At 47.6% G+C, this 17,821-nt stretch overlaps 1 protein-coding gene across 1 annotated transcript in view; it reads right to left on the bottom strand.

Moving 5' to 3' along the window:
* LOC100971766 (uncharacterized) overlaps positions 1–17,227 on the bottom strand; it is a 35,537-nt gene extending 18,310 nt beyond the window's left edge. The window contains exons 1-5 of the mRNA XM_034952267.3: positions 17,119–17,227; positions 15,675–15,708; positions 5,263–5,671; positions 720–854; positions 272–349 (exon numbers count right to left, since the gene is read on the bottom strand). Of these exons, the coding sequence (XP_034808158.2) occupies positions 272–349; positions 720–854; positions 5,263–5,671; positions 15,675–15,708; positions 17,119–17,227 (765 nt within the window). The remainder of the gene's footprint in view (positions 1–271; positions 350–719; positions 855–5,262; positions 5,672–15,674; positions 15,709–17,118) is intronic.
* Positions 17,228–17,821: the final 594 nt, after the last annotated feature.

Here is a 17,821-nt window from a genome sequence, read left to right as displayed (position 1 = left end):
CCTCCCAAGTAGCTGGAATTACAGGCATGTGCCCCTACGCTCGGCTAATTTTTTTTTTTTGTATTTTTAGTATAGACCGAGTTTCACCACGTTGGCCAGGATGGTCTCCTCCTGACCTCGTGATCCACCCGCCTTGGCCTCCCAAAGTGCTGGGATTACAGGTGTGAGCCACTGTGCCCGGCCTATTTTAACTGTTTTATGTCTTCTGGTTTCGTGTGACAATGAAATGAGTTAATATTTCCTGCCTGCACCAACCACATTTAGGCTCTACCTTAATTGTTGATGAGGTCTTGGAGCCTCCCTTCTGCTCCCAGAGGCTTTTCTTGCTCATGTCTCCAGCCACAATATCCTGGGGGCAGCAGAAGGGTATGTCACAAGGGCAGACCCCTGGATCTTGGGGAGCAGAAGCCCTGGGCCCTTCTCTCCTGCCTTGCCTTACCTGGCCAGGGGACCTGGGATCTGCCTACCAAAACTTTTTCTGTGCGATCCCAGTGGAAGAAGCAGGGAAAGGAATAAAGGTGCCATCCACCTCCACTCGGACAACACAGCCTTCTACACCAGCAAGGGTGAACCCAACCCTACTGCAATACCTCAGGGTTCTGTCTGCCCACATTCATCCTGGACAGTCCCACGCTTGTCTTAACAAGGAAACCTGGCCTGCTACTAAACTCCCCAGTGCTGGCTCTGCAGCCCAGCCTTGCCCCTGGAGGGGACCTTACCTTGCAGGACGGAGTCTTGGCTGCAGACTGAGCCTGTACCTCACCCGTCTCCCACCAACTTTTGGTACTGGACGCAGCCATGCTGGGCAGCTCTATGGAGGCCTGGCGGGCTAGCTTGGGGGTCTGGCCAGCAGTCTGCAGAGGAGGAAAAGCATCAGGATTACCTTAGTGGACAGCCACCGTGGTCACATCAGAGGGTCACACTGGGAAACCCTCTGCTTTGTGTTTGTGTTTTCCCTGGGAGCGATTTCCCAATGCAGCCCTAGAGTGGGGATCACTGGAAAGATGTGCCTTCCTCCATTCAATGCAATTGTGAGACACCTCCCTTTCCTGAAGAGCATCAGGGAGATGATGGCGCACAAGACAGATGTGGGTCTGCCTCCATGCTGCTCATGGGGTAGGGCTGGGGGACCATGGGATGGATGGAGGAACATTGAATGGATGGAGGTACAGTGGTTAAATTGCAGAGTATTGGTTGGATGGAGGAGCATTGATTAGATGGAGGACTATTGATTGTATAGAAAGGTGTTGATGAACGAATATTGATTGGATGGAGGAGTACTGATTATATGAGGGAGTATTTGTTAGATAGAGGGGCACTGATTGAATGCAGTAGTAGCCACATGGCTGGGGGCTGCTGGGCCTCGTTCCACGTGGGGAGGCAGAGCCTGGGGTGCAGGGGCCCTCATGCTCACTCACGCCCCCACTCACGACCCAGCCCCTCCAAATGGAGGGCGGCGCAGAGCTGGGGCAGAGTATTGAGGAGGTGGAGGGGTTCCATGGAGAAGAAGCCTGGCTATGTTGCTCCCCATGTTCCCATGTCCCAGCCCCTCCATGTGAGCAAGGTCTCAGCTGGGGTGTGTGTCCTTGGGCCTGGGGCATGAGATGGAGCCCAAGCTCCTCCTTGGACCTGGGCTTCCAATGGGTCCAGGGCCCTCACTCCAGCTCCACAGACCCCCTCCACCAAGCCATAGGGGAGGCATGGCTTGGAAGCACACATTGGCACAGAGACCCCAGAAGCCCGTGTGCACACGTTTCCTTAGGTCCACCCCTAAGGGCAACGAGCCCGGGCCCCAACAGCCCCATAAAGGCCCTCACTCTGCTCACAGCTCATGCCCAACACATGGAGTGCGGCCGGGCGCGGGACTCCCTAGGCCTGGGGCACATGCAGGTGCACACCCAACTCACACACATTCTCCACGAGCCCACGCTCCAGCCACACAGGCACACATGCCCGCACCCCATGCACATACAAATATGCATGTGCTCACACACGGGAACCCTTGACATCCACGTGCATGTGCAGACAGGCTTGGGAACAAGGGGACCACGTCCCCCTCCAGGGATCCCTTCAGGGTGCTGCAGCCTCACTTTAGTGAGGCAAACATTGACTGCTTGCCTTGCCATGGCCCCGACAACGGCGGTGCCGGTCCTGGCACGAGGCCCAGGTGTGTACTCTGGGAACATCATCCATGCAGAGCTGGGCCCCTGGAGGATCACTCTGACTGAGCTCTCCCTGGCTAGGGGCCTGGAGGACAGAGTGGGGATGCAGAGTAAGCATCTCCTGGTGTCTCCCCTAAAACCCAGTGCTGGGGAGAAGCCCTGCCAGCCCCTGGTCTCTGACCCAGCAGAGCTGAGGACGTGGAGGCCTCTGGGCCCCTTCTCCATCTCCTCCCTTTCCCCTACCCCAGGATATGAGTCATGCGGGCCCCCTCCCCATGACCTCACCGCATCACTATTCCACAGCTGGGCTCCGTTCTGGGAAATGAAAGGGGGGCAGCTCTCCTGGGGTGGGGTGGGGGCCTCTGGCCTGGGAAAGACGCCCCCCGGCCAGCGGCCCAGGCCCCTTGGCATGCACCACGGAGCTGTCAGGACTCTGGGATGGCCGACCCCGCCCGTGGCCCTGGCTCAGCCCCGTGAAGCTGCGAGGGATTTGGTGTTCCTGCGCAAATGCAATTAGGCCATTTCCTATGTCTGTTCTGGCTCCGAAGTCCAAGGTTCAGCCCAAGCGGCCAGGCGGTGGTGGGGGGGGGGCTCCATCCACCTCCCACCCCAGCACACCCCGCCACCCTCACAGTCCCAGGCTCCACTTTGGGGCCTGGTCCCCAGCCAGGGACACCAGTATGCACAGAACCCTGAAGGATGCCTCGTTCTGAGTGCAGCTCCCCAAGCTCAGGTCTGTTCCTGTCGGCCTCGTCCACTGCCAACCACCCCCGACTCGGGACACTGGCCCTTCTTCTCCTTCCTCCACAGACCTCCCCACCTCTACCTCCCAGTCCCCACTGAGGGCCTGACAATGCCCATCTTCGGCCCAGCACTCCCAGCTACCCACTGCCGTCCTTCTCCTGCCTGGAAGTGCAGACACTTCCAGAATGGGTGTCCGGCTCGGTCCCCATCCTGACTCTGCTCCCTACAGGCAGCTCCTGTGGCTGCCCCACCCAGCTGTCCTGAGCCCAGAGGTCGGCTGGAGAGGGTCAGTCCTCTCTGGGGTCCTGGGGAGTCAGGAGGCTCTGGTGAAGAGCAAGGGCTGCAGGGAGGATGTCGAGGGGAGGAGGAGCTTCTCCTCCAGGCCTGACCACAGGTCTCCTGGACACCACAGGGAGCTGGCAGGAGGCCTGGGGCGTTGGGCTGGGCCTTCCACCAGGGTGGTTCGGGACTCCCTGCACAGCACTGAGGTCTCTGGTCCCCTCATTAGCCCAGCCTCCCGTGGGATCATAGACTTGACCCCTCAAGTCACTGCAGAGCCCAAGAGTGGAGAGACACAGCACCGTGTGCCAGGAAAAGGTGCCCACAGGGGCCCTTCATGGCTGAGGCTTCCAGAGGGTAGTGGACGGCAACCCCGCTCCCCACCAGCCGCCCATCACAGCGTTCATGATACAGCTTCGGAGTGTGGGTCGGGGTCTATCTGGGAAACCAGGGCAAAGGCGGTGGCAGCTGGCAGCACCCACACCCACAGCTGGGGCACTGCTCACATGAGCCCCCATCAGCAGGCCCCTTGGTTGTGCCACAGGCAGGGGTCCTGCCCCAGGGAGGGGGTAGTCCGGGGGGGAGCTCGAGGGTGTGGCACAGGCCAGCTGTCACTCCTCCCTGGAGAGGCAGCTGGGGACGCAGCTGGGAGGGGAGCCAGGAGCAGAGACAGCCCGGGCCCTGCAGGTGGGTGACAGGTGGGGCAGCGGGAGGGGCACGAGCTGTCCGCCTGGGGCTGGGGTGTAGAGACGGGAACCTGCCCCCCAATGCCTGGTGCTGGCCCAGCCTCCCCCCGGGGCCTCTAGCACCTTCCCAGTTGTGTCTGCACCCTCCTGGGCATGGCGGGGGAGGGTGGGGGTCAACCCCTTTCCTTGTAGTCCCGCGCCAGTGGGCAAGGGAGACGCCCCAGTGAGCAGGAGCCTAGCCTCTCTGCCTGGGGAGGCCAGGTGATGAGCCACCCGAAGTGGGACGAGGCCTTGAACATGGGTCTGAAAGATGAGCAGGGGTTTGCTGGGCCGGGTACAGGCAAGAGCTAATGCAGGAAGGCAGAGAGCAGGAGCGCTTAGAGGGAGTGGCTCTGTGCAGCCAGAGTCAGATGGGTGACCCTCACTCAGGAGGAAGCACTGGGACCCTCTCTCCTCACGCTGGGTCCCCCGCCTCCCTCTAGGATCCCCACACCCAGGTCCTTCTGGGCCTCTGCCACACAGATCAGGTCTGGAAGGCTCCCTGGAGGAGGTGGCGCCTAGACTTGGACATAGGCCTGCAGAGCTGGTTTCCCTCACAACCCTGGGAAGACAGAACTCCTCAGCGGGTTGATGTGGAGGAGGGCGGAGCCTCCCTCCAAGGCACCAGTCCAGTGCTGGGGGCGACACAGAGAGCCAGAAGCTGGCGGAGGCGGGAGGCTCTGCCCCCCAAGGGCTTTACATGCCGAAGCCCCATGGCCGAGCTGGGACCCAGGGTCAGCCCAGGCAGGCCGCGAGAAAAGAGACTGTGGGCCCCACCCCATCACACAGGGAGGAGGTGCTGTGCCCGCTGGGGGGGCAGCTGCCCCTCTCTGGGCCCTTTGGGTGGGAAGAGGCTTGGTGAGGTAGAAAGCCCAGCCCCAGCCAGCAGCGTTGCCTTCTCACAGTGGCAGCCCTTTGTAACCCGGGGGGGGTCCCTGCAGGGCCTCTCCCTGTTTTCTCACCATGGGGCAGCATTTGGGGGCCTCTTGAGGGACCCCCTAGATGCTTCTACTCAGAGTCCCCAAAGCCAAGGAGCCTCCACTCCTCCGTCTGCAGCCTCCCCTGCCGGTTCTTGCTACTCAGGGTTCAGTGGCCTGGGGGCTGACGGAGGGGGTCGCCTCTGCCAAGGCCCCTCCTGGCGCCTTCCTGGCTCATCCAGCCCACCTTCCTCCCACGCTGGCTCACGCAAAGTGGTCTGGTCACCAGGAGCCCTTCCTGACCAGCCCCGGCCCCTTCTTGGCCTTCGCCCCACCTGGCCTCCCCTGGATCCCTGACCTGGGTGCCGGGCCTGCTGGGTCCAGAGCCCACCCCGCCCTGAACAACCCCGAGCCTCAGCCACCCTCAATTCTTACCCTTTCACAGCTGGGGAGTGGAGCCTGGGCCTGAGGTCTCCTGTGCGCCTCTCGGCGCCTGCGCCCGCGCTGTGCACCGCCCCGCGCCTGCGCCCGCGCTGTGCCTTTGCGAGGGCGGAGCTGCGTTGTGCTCAGCACAGACTCGGAGAGCATCGCGAGGGCGGAGCTGAGTTCTCCTCTGCACAGACTTCGGAGATACAGCGAAGGCGGAGCAGTGTTCTCCTTGGCACAGACCCGGGCGGGCCGGGGGCACCGCGAGGGCGGAGCTGCGTTCTGCTCAGCATAGACCCGGGGGACACCGCAAAGGCAGAGCAGCGTTCTCCTCAGCACGGACCTTGGGGGCACTGCCTCGCTTTGGGACAACTCGGGGCCGCATCGACGGTGAATAAAATCCTTCCTGTTTGCAGCCCTGAATAATCAGGGTCAGAGACCAGTTAGAAGGGTTCAGTGTGGAAAACGGGAAACCAAAAGCCCCTCTGAATCCTGCCCACCGAGGTTCTCCCCAGCCAAGGTGAGGCGGCCGCAGTGCGAGATCCACACCGCAGCCTGGGAAGACAAATGCAGCATTCCTAATGCAGACATGACACTCAAAATATGACACCCCCTTGCTCATGTAACAAGCACCTGTAGTGCTAATGCACTGCCTCGACACAAAAACATTAATATAAGATCCACAATCCCCTCGCTGCCGTGCAGTCCTGAGACAGCGATCATAATAATCAACATTGACATAGTCAATACAAACGTACTAACGAACCTAGGGTTAAGGTTGGTGTTAGGGGTTAAGTTTAGGGTTAGGGGTTGGAGATAGGGGTTGGGGTCAGAGTTAGGGGTTAGGAGTCAACATTTAGAGTTAGGGGTTAAGAGAGGTTGGGGGTTAGGGATTAGGGGTTAGGGTTGGGTTAGGGTGAGGGTGAGAGTTGTGGTTAGGGGTTAGGGTTAGGGATTAGGGTTAAGGTTAGGGGTCAGGGTCAGGGGTCCCACTCTGTTGGCTGTCTATTTACTCTGCTGACTGTTCCCTTTGCCATGCAAAAGCTCTTTAGTTTAATTAAGTCCCAGCTATTTATCTTTGTTTTTATTGCATTTGCATTTGGGTTCTTGGTCATGAAATCCTTGCCTATGCCAATGTCTAGAAGGGTTTATCCAGTGTTATCTTCTAGAATTTTTATAGTTCAGGAATTAGGTTTAAGTTTTTAATCCATCTTGAGTAGATTTTTGTATAAAGTGAGAGATGAGAATCCAGTTTTATTGCCCTACATGTGGCTCGCCAATTATCCCAACATCATGTGTTGAAAAGGGTGTCCTTTCCCCACTTTATTTTTTGCTTGCTTTGTGGAAGATCAGTCGGCTGTAAGTATTTGGGTTAATTTATGGGTTCTCTCTTCTGTTACATTAGTCTATGTGCGTATTTTTAAACCAGTACCATGGTGTTTTGGTAACTATGGCCTTATTGTACAGTTTGAAATCAAGTACTGTGATGCCTCCAGGTTTGTTCTTTTTGCTTAGCCTTGGTTGGGCTACATGGCTCTCTTTTGGTTCCATATTAATTTTAGAATTGTTTTTGTAATTCTGTGAAGAATGATGGTGGTATTCATATGGGGATTGCATTGAATTTATAGATTGCCTTTAACAGAATGGTAATTTTCACAATATTGGTTCTACCCATCCATGAGCATGGGGATGCGTTTCCATCTGTTTGTGTCATCTATGATTTCTTTTCTTTCTTTTTTTTTTTTTTTCTTCAGAGGGAGTTTCGCTCTTGTCGCTGAGGTGGGAGTGCAATGGTGTGATCTCGGCTCACTACAACTTCTGCCTCCCAGGTTCAAGCGATTCTCCTGCCTCAGCTTCCCGAGTAGCTGGGATTATAGGCATGTGCCAACATGCTTGGCTCCAACTATGATTTCTTTCAGCAGTGTTTTGTAATTTTCATCGTAGAGGTCTTTTGATTCCTTTGCTAGGTATATTCCTAAGTTTTTTTTTTTTTTTTTTTTTGCAGCTATTGTAAAAGGGGTTGAGTTCTTGATGTGATTCTCTGCTTGGTAGCTGTTGATGTATAGAAGAGCTACTGATTTGTGTACATTAATCTTGTATCTGGAAACTTGGCTGAATTCTTTTATCAGTTCTAGAAGCTTTCTAGAGGAGTCCATAGGGTTTTCAAGGCGAAAGATCATATCGTCAGCAACCAGTGATAGTTTGACTTCCTTTTTACCGATTTGGATTTCCTCTATTTCCTTCTTTTGTCTGATTGTTCTGGCAAGCACTTCCAGTACTATGTTGAAGAGGACTGGTGAGAGTAGGCCCCTCATCTTGTTCTAGTTCTCAAAGAGAATGCTTTCACCTTTTCCCCATTCAGTATTATGTTGGCTGTGGGTTTGTCATAGACGGCTTTTATTACATTAAGGTATGTCCCTTGTATACCTATTTTGCTGAGAGCTTTAATCATAAAGCAATGCTAGATTTTGTCGAATGCTTTTTCTGCATCTGTTGATATAATCATTTGAGTTTTTTTTTAATTCTGCTTATTTGGTATATCACATTTATTGACTTGCATATGTTAAACCATTCCTGTATCACTGGTATGAAACCCACTTGATCATGGTGGATTATCTTTTTGATATGTTGTTGGATTCAGTTAGATAGTATTTTGTTAAGGATTTTGGCATCTGTGATCATCAAGGATATTGGTCTGTAGTTTTCTTTTTTGGTTATGTCCTTTCATGGTTTTGGTATTAGGGTGATGCTGGCTTCATAGAATGAATCAGGGAGGCTTTCTTCTTTCTCTGTCTTGTGGAATAGTGTGAAAGGATTGCTATCATTTCTTCTTTGAATGAAAGAAGACATTCTTTGAATGTCTGGTAGAATTCTGCTGTGAATCTGTCTGGTCATCGGCTTTTTTTGTTGGTAATTTTAAAATTACCATTTCGATCTTGCTGCTTGCTTTATTGGTCTGCTTGGGGTATCTACTTCTTCCTGATTAAGCTAGGAGGGTTGTATTTTTCCAGGAATTTATCCAACTCTCCTAGGTTTTCTAGTTTATGTGCCAAAAGGTGTTCATAGTACCCTTGAATAATCTTTAATATTTCAGTGGTGTCAGTTGTAATATCCCCTGTTTCATTTCTTAGTGAGGTTATTTGGATTTTCTCTCTTATTTTCTTGGTTAATCTTGCTAATGGTCTATCAGTTTTATTTATCTTTTCAAATAACCAACTTTTTGTTTTATTTATGTTTTGTATTTGTTGTTATTGTTGTTGTGTCAATTTCATTTAGTTCTGCTCTGATCTTGGTTATTTCCTTTGTTTGCTGGGATTGGGTTTGGCTTGTTCCTGCTTCTCTAGTTCCTTGAGATGTGAACTTAGATTGTCTGTTTGTGCTCTTTCAGGCTTTTTGACGTAGGTGTTTAGGGCTATAAACTTTCCTCTTAGCACTGCCTTTGCTGTATCCCAGAGGTCTTGATAGGTTGTGTCATCCAGTTCGAAGAAATTTTTTACATTTCCATCTTGATTTCATTTTTCACCCAATGCTCACTCAGGAGCAGGTTATTTAATTTCCATGTATTTGCATGGTTTTGAAGATTCCTTTTGGAGTTGATTTTCAGTTTTATTCCACTGTGATCTGAGAGAGTGCGTGATACAATTTCAATTTTCTTAAATTTATTGAGACTCGTTTTATGGCCTATCATATGGTCTATCTTGGAGAAAATTCCATGTGTTGTGGAATAGAATGTGTATTCTGTGATTGTTGATGAAATGTTCTGTATATATCTGTTAAGTCCATTAGTTCCAAAGTATAGTTTAAATCCAGTGTTTCTTTGTTGACTTTCTGTCTTGATGACCTGTCTAGTGCTGTCAGTGGAGTATTGAAGTCCCCCACTATTATTGTGTTGCTGTCTATCTCATTTCTTATGTCTACTAGTAATTGTTTTATAAATTTGGGAGCTCCAGTGTTAGGTTCATGTATGTTTAGGATTGTCATATTTTTCTGTTGGATGAGACCTTTACCATTATATACTGTCTGTCTTTGTCTCTTTTAGCTACTGTTGCTTTAAAGTTTGTTTTGTCTCATATGAGAATAGCTACTGCTGCTCGCTTTTGGTGTCCATTTGCATGAAATGCCTGTTTCTACCACTTTCTTTATGTAAGTCATTATGTGTTAGGTGAGTCTCCTGAAGGCAGCAGATAGTTAGTTGGTGAGTTCTTATCCATTCTGTGGTTCTGTATCTTGTAAGTGGAGCATTTAAGCCATTTACAACCAACATTAGTATTAAAAAGTGAGGTACCATTGCTTTCATCATGCTCTTAGTTGCCTCTATACTTTGTTTTTTTTTGTTGTTTTTGCTTTTTAACTTGTATTTTTGTTTTATAGCTCTTGTGTGATTTATGCTTTAATGAAGTTCTGTTTTGATGTGTTTCCAGAATTTGTTTCATGATTTAGAGCTCCTTTTAGCAGTTCTTACAGTGATGGTTTGGTAATGGCAAATTCTGTCAGCATTTGTTTGTCTGAATATGACTGTATCTTTCCTTCATATATGATGTTTAGTTTTGCTGGATACAAAATTCTTGGCTGATAATTGTTTTGTTTGAGGAGGCTGAAGAAAGTGCCCCAATCCCATCTAGCTTGTAAGGTTTCTGCTGCAAAATCTGCTGTTAGTTTGATAGGTTTTCCTTTATAGGTTACCTAGTGCTTCTGTCTCACAGCCCTTAAGATTATTTCCTTTGTCTTAACTTTGGATAACCTAATGACAATGTGCCTAGGCTAAGATCTTTTTGTGATGAATTTCCCAGGTGTTATTTGTGCTCCTTGTATTTGGATGTCTAGGTCTCTCACAAGGCCACAGAAGTTTTCCTTGATTATTCCCCCAAATACATTTTCCTGGCTTTTAGAATTCACTTCTTCCTCAGGTACACCAATTAATCTTAGGTTTCATCGTTTAACAGAATGCCAGACTCCTTGGAGGCTTTGCTCATATTTTCTCGTTCTTTTTTCTTTGTCTTTATTGGATTGGGTTAAATCAAAGACTTTGTCTTCGAATTCTGAATTTCTTTCTTCTACTTGTTCAATTCTATTGCTGAGACTTTCCAGAGAATTTCACATGTCTAAAAATGCGTCCAAAGTTTCCTGATTTTTTATTATTATTATTATTTTTTATTTAAGCTATTTCCTTGACTGTTTCTCCCTTTACTTATTGTATCATTTTTTGGATTTTCTTGCATTGGGCTTCACCTTTCTCTGGCCCCTCCCTGATTAGCTTAATAACTAACCTGAATTCTTTTTCAGATAAATCAGTGATTTCTTCTTTGTTTGGATCCATTGGTGATGAACTGGTGTGATTATTTGGGGGTTGTTGAAGAGTCTTGTTTTGTCAGATTACCAGGGTTGGTTTCCTGGTTCCTTCTCATTTAGGTAGACTTTGTCAGAGGAAAGGTCTAGGGCTGAAGACTGTTGTTCAGACTCTTTTGTCGCACGGAGTGTTCCCTTGAGGTAGTACTCTCCCACTTTTCCTATGGGCATGGCTTCCTGTGAGCCAAAGTGCATTGATTGTTGTCTCTCTTCTGGGTCTAGCCACCCAGCAGGTCTACCTGGCTTTGGGCTGGTACTAGGGGTTGTCTGCATAGAGCCCTGTGATGTGAACCATCTATGGGTCTCTCAGCCATGGATACCAGCGCCTGTTCCAGTGGAGGTGGTGAAGGGTGCAATAGACTCTGTGAGGGTCCTTAGCTTTAGTGGATTAATGCTCTATATTTGTGCTGGTTGGCCTCCTGCCAGGAGGTGTTGCTTTCCAGAAAGCATCAGCTGTAGTAGCATGGAGGAACTGGCAGCGGGCAGGGCCCTAGGACTCCCAAGATTATATGTCCTTTGTCTTCCACTACCAACTTAAACATTTGTGAGAATTTCAATATCAGAAATTTATGTGTAATCAAATTTATTCTGGTAGCCTAAATTCTGGTAGCTTATTTTCTTATATGCTTCAATCTTTATAATTTAGTTCTCACATGAGGGAGATCTAATATTGGAAATACTTTCAATCTGTATGTTTATGTATTTATTCTAGTTGTCCTGGCACAAGGTTATCAATGTTGCTGTGTGACCAGCCATTGGCTTTTCACATTTACAACTCCTCTGAATTTTTTCTTGCCTCATTTCTGGTGCTGGGAAATTCTGATATTTTCTCCTCATCTCCATTGTACATTTTAGGGATTCTTGAAACTTGTGATGCACAAACATCCACACCTTCCACATAAGTAAAATATTTTACTTAGATATTTTCTAGCAGACACTGAGTTCTCATGAGAAATCCTCAGTCTCTTTATTTGGAACACCCCCACCACAATATTCCATATGGAGTAGTTATGTGTAGAATGTGATTACTTCATTAATATGTCGAAGTATGGGTACATTTTGAACACATTTGTGAACTTGTAATCCCTTTCTTGATGAATAGTACCTGCGGATGAGCAGAATTGATATTTTCTCTGGAGCAGTAAGTTAGCACTGGTAGAATCTGTTCTGTAATCCCAGGTCCCTGGGCTCCAGTGTCAATGCTTCCTCCTTAGATCCTCCCTGACCCTGTAAATTTACCTCAGTCTCTATTTCTTAATCCAATAGCTATTTCAATTGATCTTCAATTACTTTGCATGTGGCCAGATATTATTTATGGGTTATATTCTAATTCACATTTTTCTGATGTAATTTCAGAGAGCCTAGAAAATATAATAAACTCCTTCTGACAGGTACTTGAGCCTCAGTATTTAAACATGAACAAATACAGCATCTATTCCCTATCATGAGCACTCTTAATGGCAGTTGAGTGTTTATATCAAAAAAAAGTCAGGAATCATAATCATTTAGAGATAAAAGAGATCCCAGATATGAAACGTCAGCTAGCTTAGGAGTTTCAAGACTTTAGGATTTCACAAATCAATAAAATTAAAAAGAAAAAAATGTAAGGTTTAACATAGAGATATCACTTAAACAATGACTACTATTTTGATAAAAGGACATTCAACGGTAAAGATGTGGGAAATATAACCTCAGAGATGAAAATGTAATAGCTTGGGCCAAGCTCATTAAGTGTCCTTATTTTTGTGTTTCCACCATGGATGGCTGACACTGTCACCTCTGGCATGAGTCCACATCAGCACCCGGGAAATGCCTCCTATAGGGTAATCCTGCAGAAGGCACTAGCACCCCCAGACTCGGGCAGACAGCTGGCTAGACAGTGCTGCTGGGAGAGTACTGCCTCTCAAAACCCGTCTCTCTGTACCAGCTGCCCAGTGTTTCTGTTTCTGCCTACTTGGAGGAACAAAAGCAATCCTGCTCCTCTCCCCAGAGACAGGTAATTATGCCGCATTTTCTTTCCTGTTTCTTACATGACAAGCACTCAAAACTTGTCACTCTTTTGGTTCTATCCAGTGCCCTCCAAACAGTCCATGTTCAAGCCAAAGAGGAATCACTTCTGCTTACCATGTTAACTTTTAAAATAGTTAACTGCAGCCTGCATTATGAGGATAGCATGCCAGCATAAGGAAGTTAGCATCATCTAGAGTGACCACAGAAGCTGCATCTGTCCGTGTGACTGGACACTGTATATGTCCAGATCTCTGCAAGGAAGAGTCATGTCGTATTTTAGAGTATGACTGAGTCACACTCAGAGGGAAGTGATTCCCACAAGCAGCTCCCAGCCAGTAACTGAGCTTGGCAGGGATACTGAGGCAGGCCCCTTCCTGGGAGAAATGGGACTCCAGAAGTCCTGGACCCTCTCTACTTCTTTTTATACCTGCTTACAATTTAGCCAATTCTTTTCTGCACTCATCTCTTTCTTACAGTAGTGACCAAGGGATGTTACTAACGTTCAGTTTCCCCATCTTTTCACCTTAAGCTTCAAGTTCCTTCAGCACATCATCCGCCCTTCAAGTTATTCCTACAACAGCTTTACCAAATATTTCACCACTGCATAACATAGATTACCATCTTTCCAACCCTCAGTAACGGTTCTCTTGCTGACTGCCATCTGGCCCTAGAGCCACATATTTTAGGGTTTGTGTTTTGGCTGCTCCCCACTCCTGGTACCATAACACCATCTATCAAATCTACCTGTAGATCATGAAATTACATAGGGCTTCACCTAAACTGCTATGGAGGTGGGGAGAGGGACAATTGGAATGGAGCTCAGAAAGCTGCACTTGCAGAGTCATTTATGTAAGACTGTGATTGTGCTGCTGGTCCACATCAGAGGATGGGGACTACCATGGTCTGAATGTCTGTGTCTCTCCAAATTTCATATGTGGAAACTTAATCAAGGTGATAGTTTTAAGAGGTGGGGCATTTAGGAGCTGATTAAGGCATTTGGACAGAGCCCTTCTGAATGGGATTAATGACCTTATAAAAGAAATGAAGATGAACAAATGACCCCTTCCACCACATGAGGACATAGCAAGAAGGCACCATCTTAAAGCAGAGAGCAAGCCCTCACCAAGACACTGAATCTGCAGATGCCTTGATCTTAGACTTCCCAGCCTCTGAAACTGCAAAAAAAATAAATAAATAAACTTCTGTTGTTTATAAATTACCCAATCTAAGGTATTTTGTTTTAGCGGCTCAAAGGAACTAAGACAAAGGTCATGGAGACCATAGGGTGAGTCTCAAGACTTCCCCCAGCTCTACTTGGCTGGTCTCCTGCTGGTATTTTCCGTCTGTAGAGAGGAAAAAGAACTCCCATTTTATCTTGCTTACCTGCACTTATGAAAAGTCAAACTGAGTCATGTTGAGAGCCAGGGAACATAGGAGTCGGTTCTTCAGCAGGAGCACTCAGCTAGTTGAAGGCAATGTGGAGTGATGGGAAGAGAGCAGTGATGCAGTGATGCTGGCACCAACTCCTTTACTATGGCATCCATTGTACCAGCTGCCATACACCTGGCTACTTCTACACCTTATCTCTAATCACTCCAGAATACGTATTAGTTTCCCCATCTTCTAGAAAGGAAAACTCAGACCCAGAGACACTAAGCAAGTAGCTCAAGATCACACACGTTATCTGTGATTAAGCCTCAGTTAGAACTGGAGTCTTGGATTTCCACATTTACGCCCTTTTCATGAAGCTACCTAACTTTGATCCTCAAGTTTTCCCATCTATAGCATGGGACTGCTGGACTAGAAATCTCTAAGTCCCCTTTACCTCTTGAATTCTGTGTCTCTAAGGATGAGAATAACAAAACTCCTTTGCCTCTAGCACTTTCCAACTCAAAGCCCTATCACTCTCATTACATCTAATCACTGCAGCCAGAAGCATTAAATAAAATGGAAGGACTGACATTGGGAGTGGGTGAGGCAGAGAAGTTGGGGGCGTGGAGAAACAGCTCTTTTTACATAACGATTGCTACTATGATTTGGTTATAAATAACCAGTGAAGACAATCAGGCTTTTCTGGCAGTCCCTAATTGTAGTGAATGTTGGAATACAGTGACCACCCAAATGCTCTAGACTGATTGGGAAGGTGCCACTTCTAAATCAGCTGGGCTAAGTGCATTGCATAAGCTGAGTATTTAGCTTAATGATTAGAGCCAGCTGACGAAACACAAGAATATGGAAGCCTCCTGCTACTTCTCAGAAGATAAGACAATGGCATTCCACCACCAGTGTTTACTGTGGTACCCAAAGGGAGCTCCAGTTACTTCCCTCTGTGCCTATAACCCTTGGATCACCTGGTTGCACCAGACCCATCCTGACTAAAATCCCTCCAAAGGACCAAAGAGGAGATACGGACAAAAATAAAAAATAAATCTCATCTGCTCTCTTTCCTAAGGACCCAGCAGCCTCTATCCATCCGTCGTTCATTCACTCATTCCACACACTTTCATCTAGCCCCTGCTGAATGCCAAGCACTGGGCTGGAACTCTGGGGACTGTGGAGGTGGAATAGGAGAATATGGGCTTTCTGTGAGCAGTGATTGCCTAAAATATATACATCAAGGTTGTAGGATCATATGCACCACTGCACTCTAGCCGGGGCGACAGAGTGAGACCCTGTTTCAAAAAAATAAAAAAAAATTGTAGGATCATGGAGAAAGTGTCTTAAGTGTTTGGTGCTGTGGACAGGCAACACAGGCAGAAACTGGTGGCTAGGGAATCAGAAGTTTTCAGGAGGGAGCATTTGACTTGGGCTTGAACTGAGCATCATAGGGCAATATAGAAACAAGTTTATGGATAATTCACTGAATTGGTGGCAGTTTATAACTTGAATCTTCCTTCAGATGATTGAAGTTAGTAGCCCAGCTATGAAAGTCTAGGTTACAGATGTCTCAGCCACAGCTTGCATATATATGGATGAGGTTCATACATATGCAGACTTGGGCTCCTGCCAAGATATGAGAGTTTTGGTCAGTCTCTGTCTCAATTCTAATGTCTCTGCCTACATACTTGAGTCCAGAGTTGTCATGCAAAGAACAGAACCCTGGAACAATCACACAAGGATTTGGTACTAGGCTTAGCCATTTTCTAGCCATGGGGACAAAAGAAAATTACTGAACCTCTCTGAGTCCCAGTTTATTTGTCTATAAAATAGGGATAGTGATACTGGGGTTACAAGGAAATTGTGAGAATTAAAATAGTTCAGGAGAGGTTAAGTTGTCCTGGGGCCACCTTTGTCATTGCAGTGACCACACTCTGTAGTGAGGGCACCCTTGAGAGCAGATAGCAGAGCTGCTATGTGATTCATCTCTAGAATCCATGATTCTTGGAACACTTCCTGAGAGCTATTAGGCATTCAAGAAATGTTAATGGTAGATCATAGTATAATGGTAGATCATAGTATTGTGATAGATCATAGTATTGTATTATTGTTCAGCAAACATCTGTTTTCCCTCCTTTCAATGGAAGTGGTGTACTTCCCCACCCCACTGACATTGGGCTTAGCCATGTGACTTGCTTCAGCTAATGGAATGTGAGTGACTCAGTGAATGCCACATCCAAGCAGAGGCGTTAAATATTCCTGCATGGCCTCTGGTGATCCTGTCCTCCAGCATGAGATGAACATGCTTCAGATAGCTGCTGCTACTCCCCTGGATCCTCTTCTGAGAGCCAAGTGAAGCAAATAGGAACCCAATTCACCACCCAGATCCAGGCCCATCTGAATCTAGCCAGCCCAGAAGAGCCCTGTAGAACCACAGCTGACCTATGGAAATGAGAAGTAAATGTTTGTTGTTGTTAGCATTGAGATTTGGGGATTACTTTTTATGTGGCATCATCACAACAAAGCCTGACTAATATATTGTATAAAGTTAATTGAGTACTAACAACATGCCAGGTATTGTTCTAAGTCCTTTATATAAAGAATCCCATCTAATCCTTACAGCACTGCATAAGGAGGTATCATAAATATCTCCATTCAGCTGATTAGAATTGAGGCATCTGGTCAATCCCCTTCATGTTATTCCTCCTCACTTCCTGCATCCGAATGAACCAAGCCTCCTGTGTTCATTAGAACCACAGACCAAGCCTGCTGGAGAAAGACAGGGCTGTGAAGATGGGAATGAATTGGCAAACAGCTTTGGGATGACAATGTTAAGGCCAGGCAAATGCTCTCAGTAACCTCAAATGAGTGTTGATGTTCATGAAGCCTGCTCAAAAAAGACACAGAAATTGACGTCTTTTATCTGAGGACCCTTCCTTAGCCTCAGGACTTAGGCTATGGGAGCATGAGCCACATAACCATGAGAGGCAGGGGGTTCAGTGAGAAGAATAAGCTCAAGAGTCTCACCTGTGGGTCAGAATCTCAGCTGTGCCACACATACTGTGTGATCTTGAGCAAATCACCAAACCTCTCTATTCCTCATTTTTGTCACCTGTAAAGTGGGACTATTACTTGTACCTACATCCTGGATTTGTTGGGACAATAAATGAGTTAGAGTTCCCAAGATGCTTAACACAGAGCCTTTGCATGCAGCAAGCACCCAGTCAATGCCCATGACCATGGCCCCCTGCTCATGCTGCTCTTTGGTTCCCCCTGAGGTCTTTTGGGGACAGAGAGTGTGAAAATGCCCTCTACCCACACAAGGAAACAGGACTCAGGGACAGAGGACCTGTGCCCTGACCAAGGCAATGCATCCCTCACCATATATGCAGTGGTGCATCCTTTCCTGTTGCCTTTTGGATCAGCAATTAAGGCTTTAGTCTTTTTTGTTTGTGTGCAAAGGTATTTTCTTAATGGCCCTGCAGCCCAGCCATCACAAAAATGCTTTCCAGCTCTCAGGGAGAACATTTCTGATGCATGCTGAATCCAGAATTCAAATGAAGCAAAATAAAGGCACCAGGGGCTCTTACGAGACAGAGTGACTCAAAATAGAGGGAATGTGGGGACTTGGGGCATAAGATTGATCATGAATCACCAAATAGAAAAACCTTGGGATGGCTTTCAAGAAGAATCCTCCTTGAAGTTTTAACTTTCACCTACAAGCAAGTTTTCTCACTGCTCTGTACAGCAGGGTAAGGACAGCAGCCTCACAGCATCAGTCTGAGGATAGAATGGGTTAATGCAGCCAGGCACAGTGGCTCATGCCTGTAATCCC

The sequence above is a fragment of the Pan paniscus genome, chromosome 12 (genome assembly GCF_029289425.2).
Source record: "Pan paniscus chromosome 12, NHGRI_mPanPan1-v2.0_pri, whole genome shotgun sequence".
NCBI lineage: Eukaryota > Metazoa > Chordata > Mammalia > Primates > Hominidae > Pan > Pan paniscus.
This window is presented reverse-complemented; position numbering and strand designations above follow the sequence as displayed.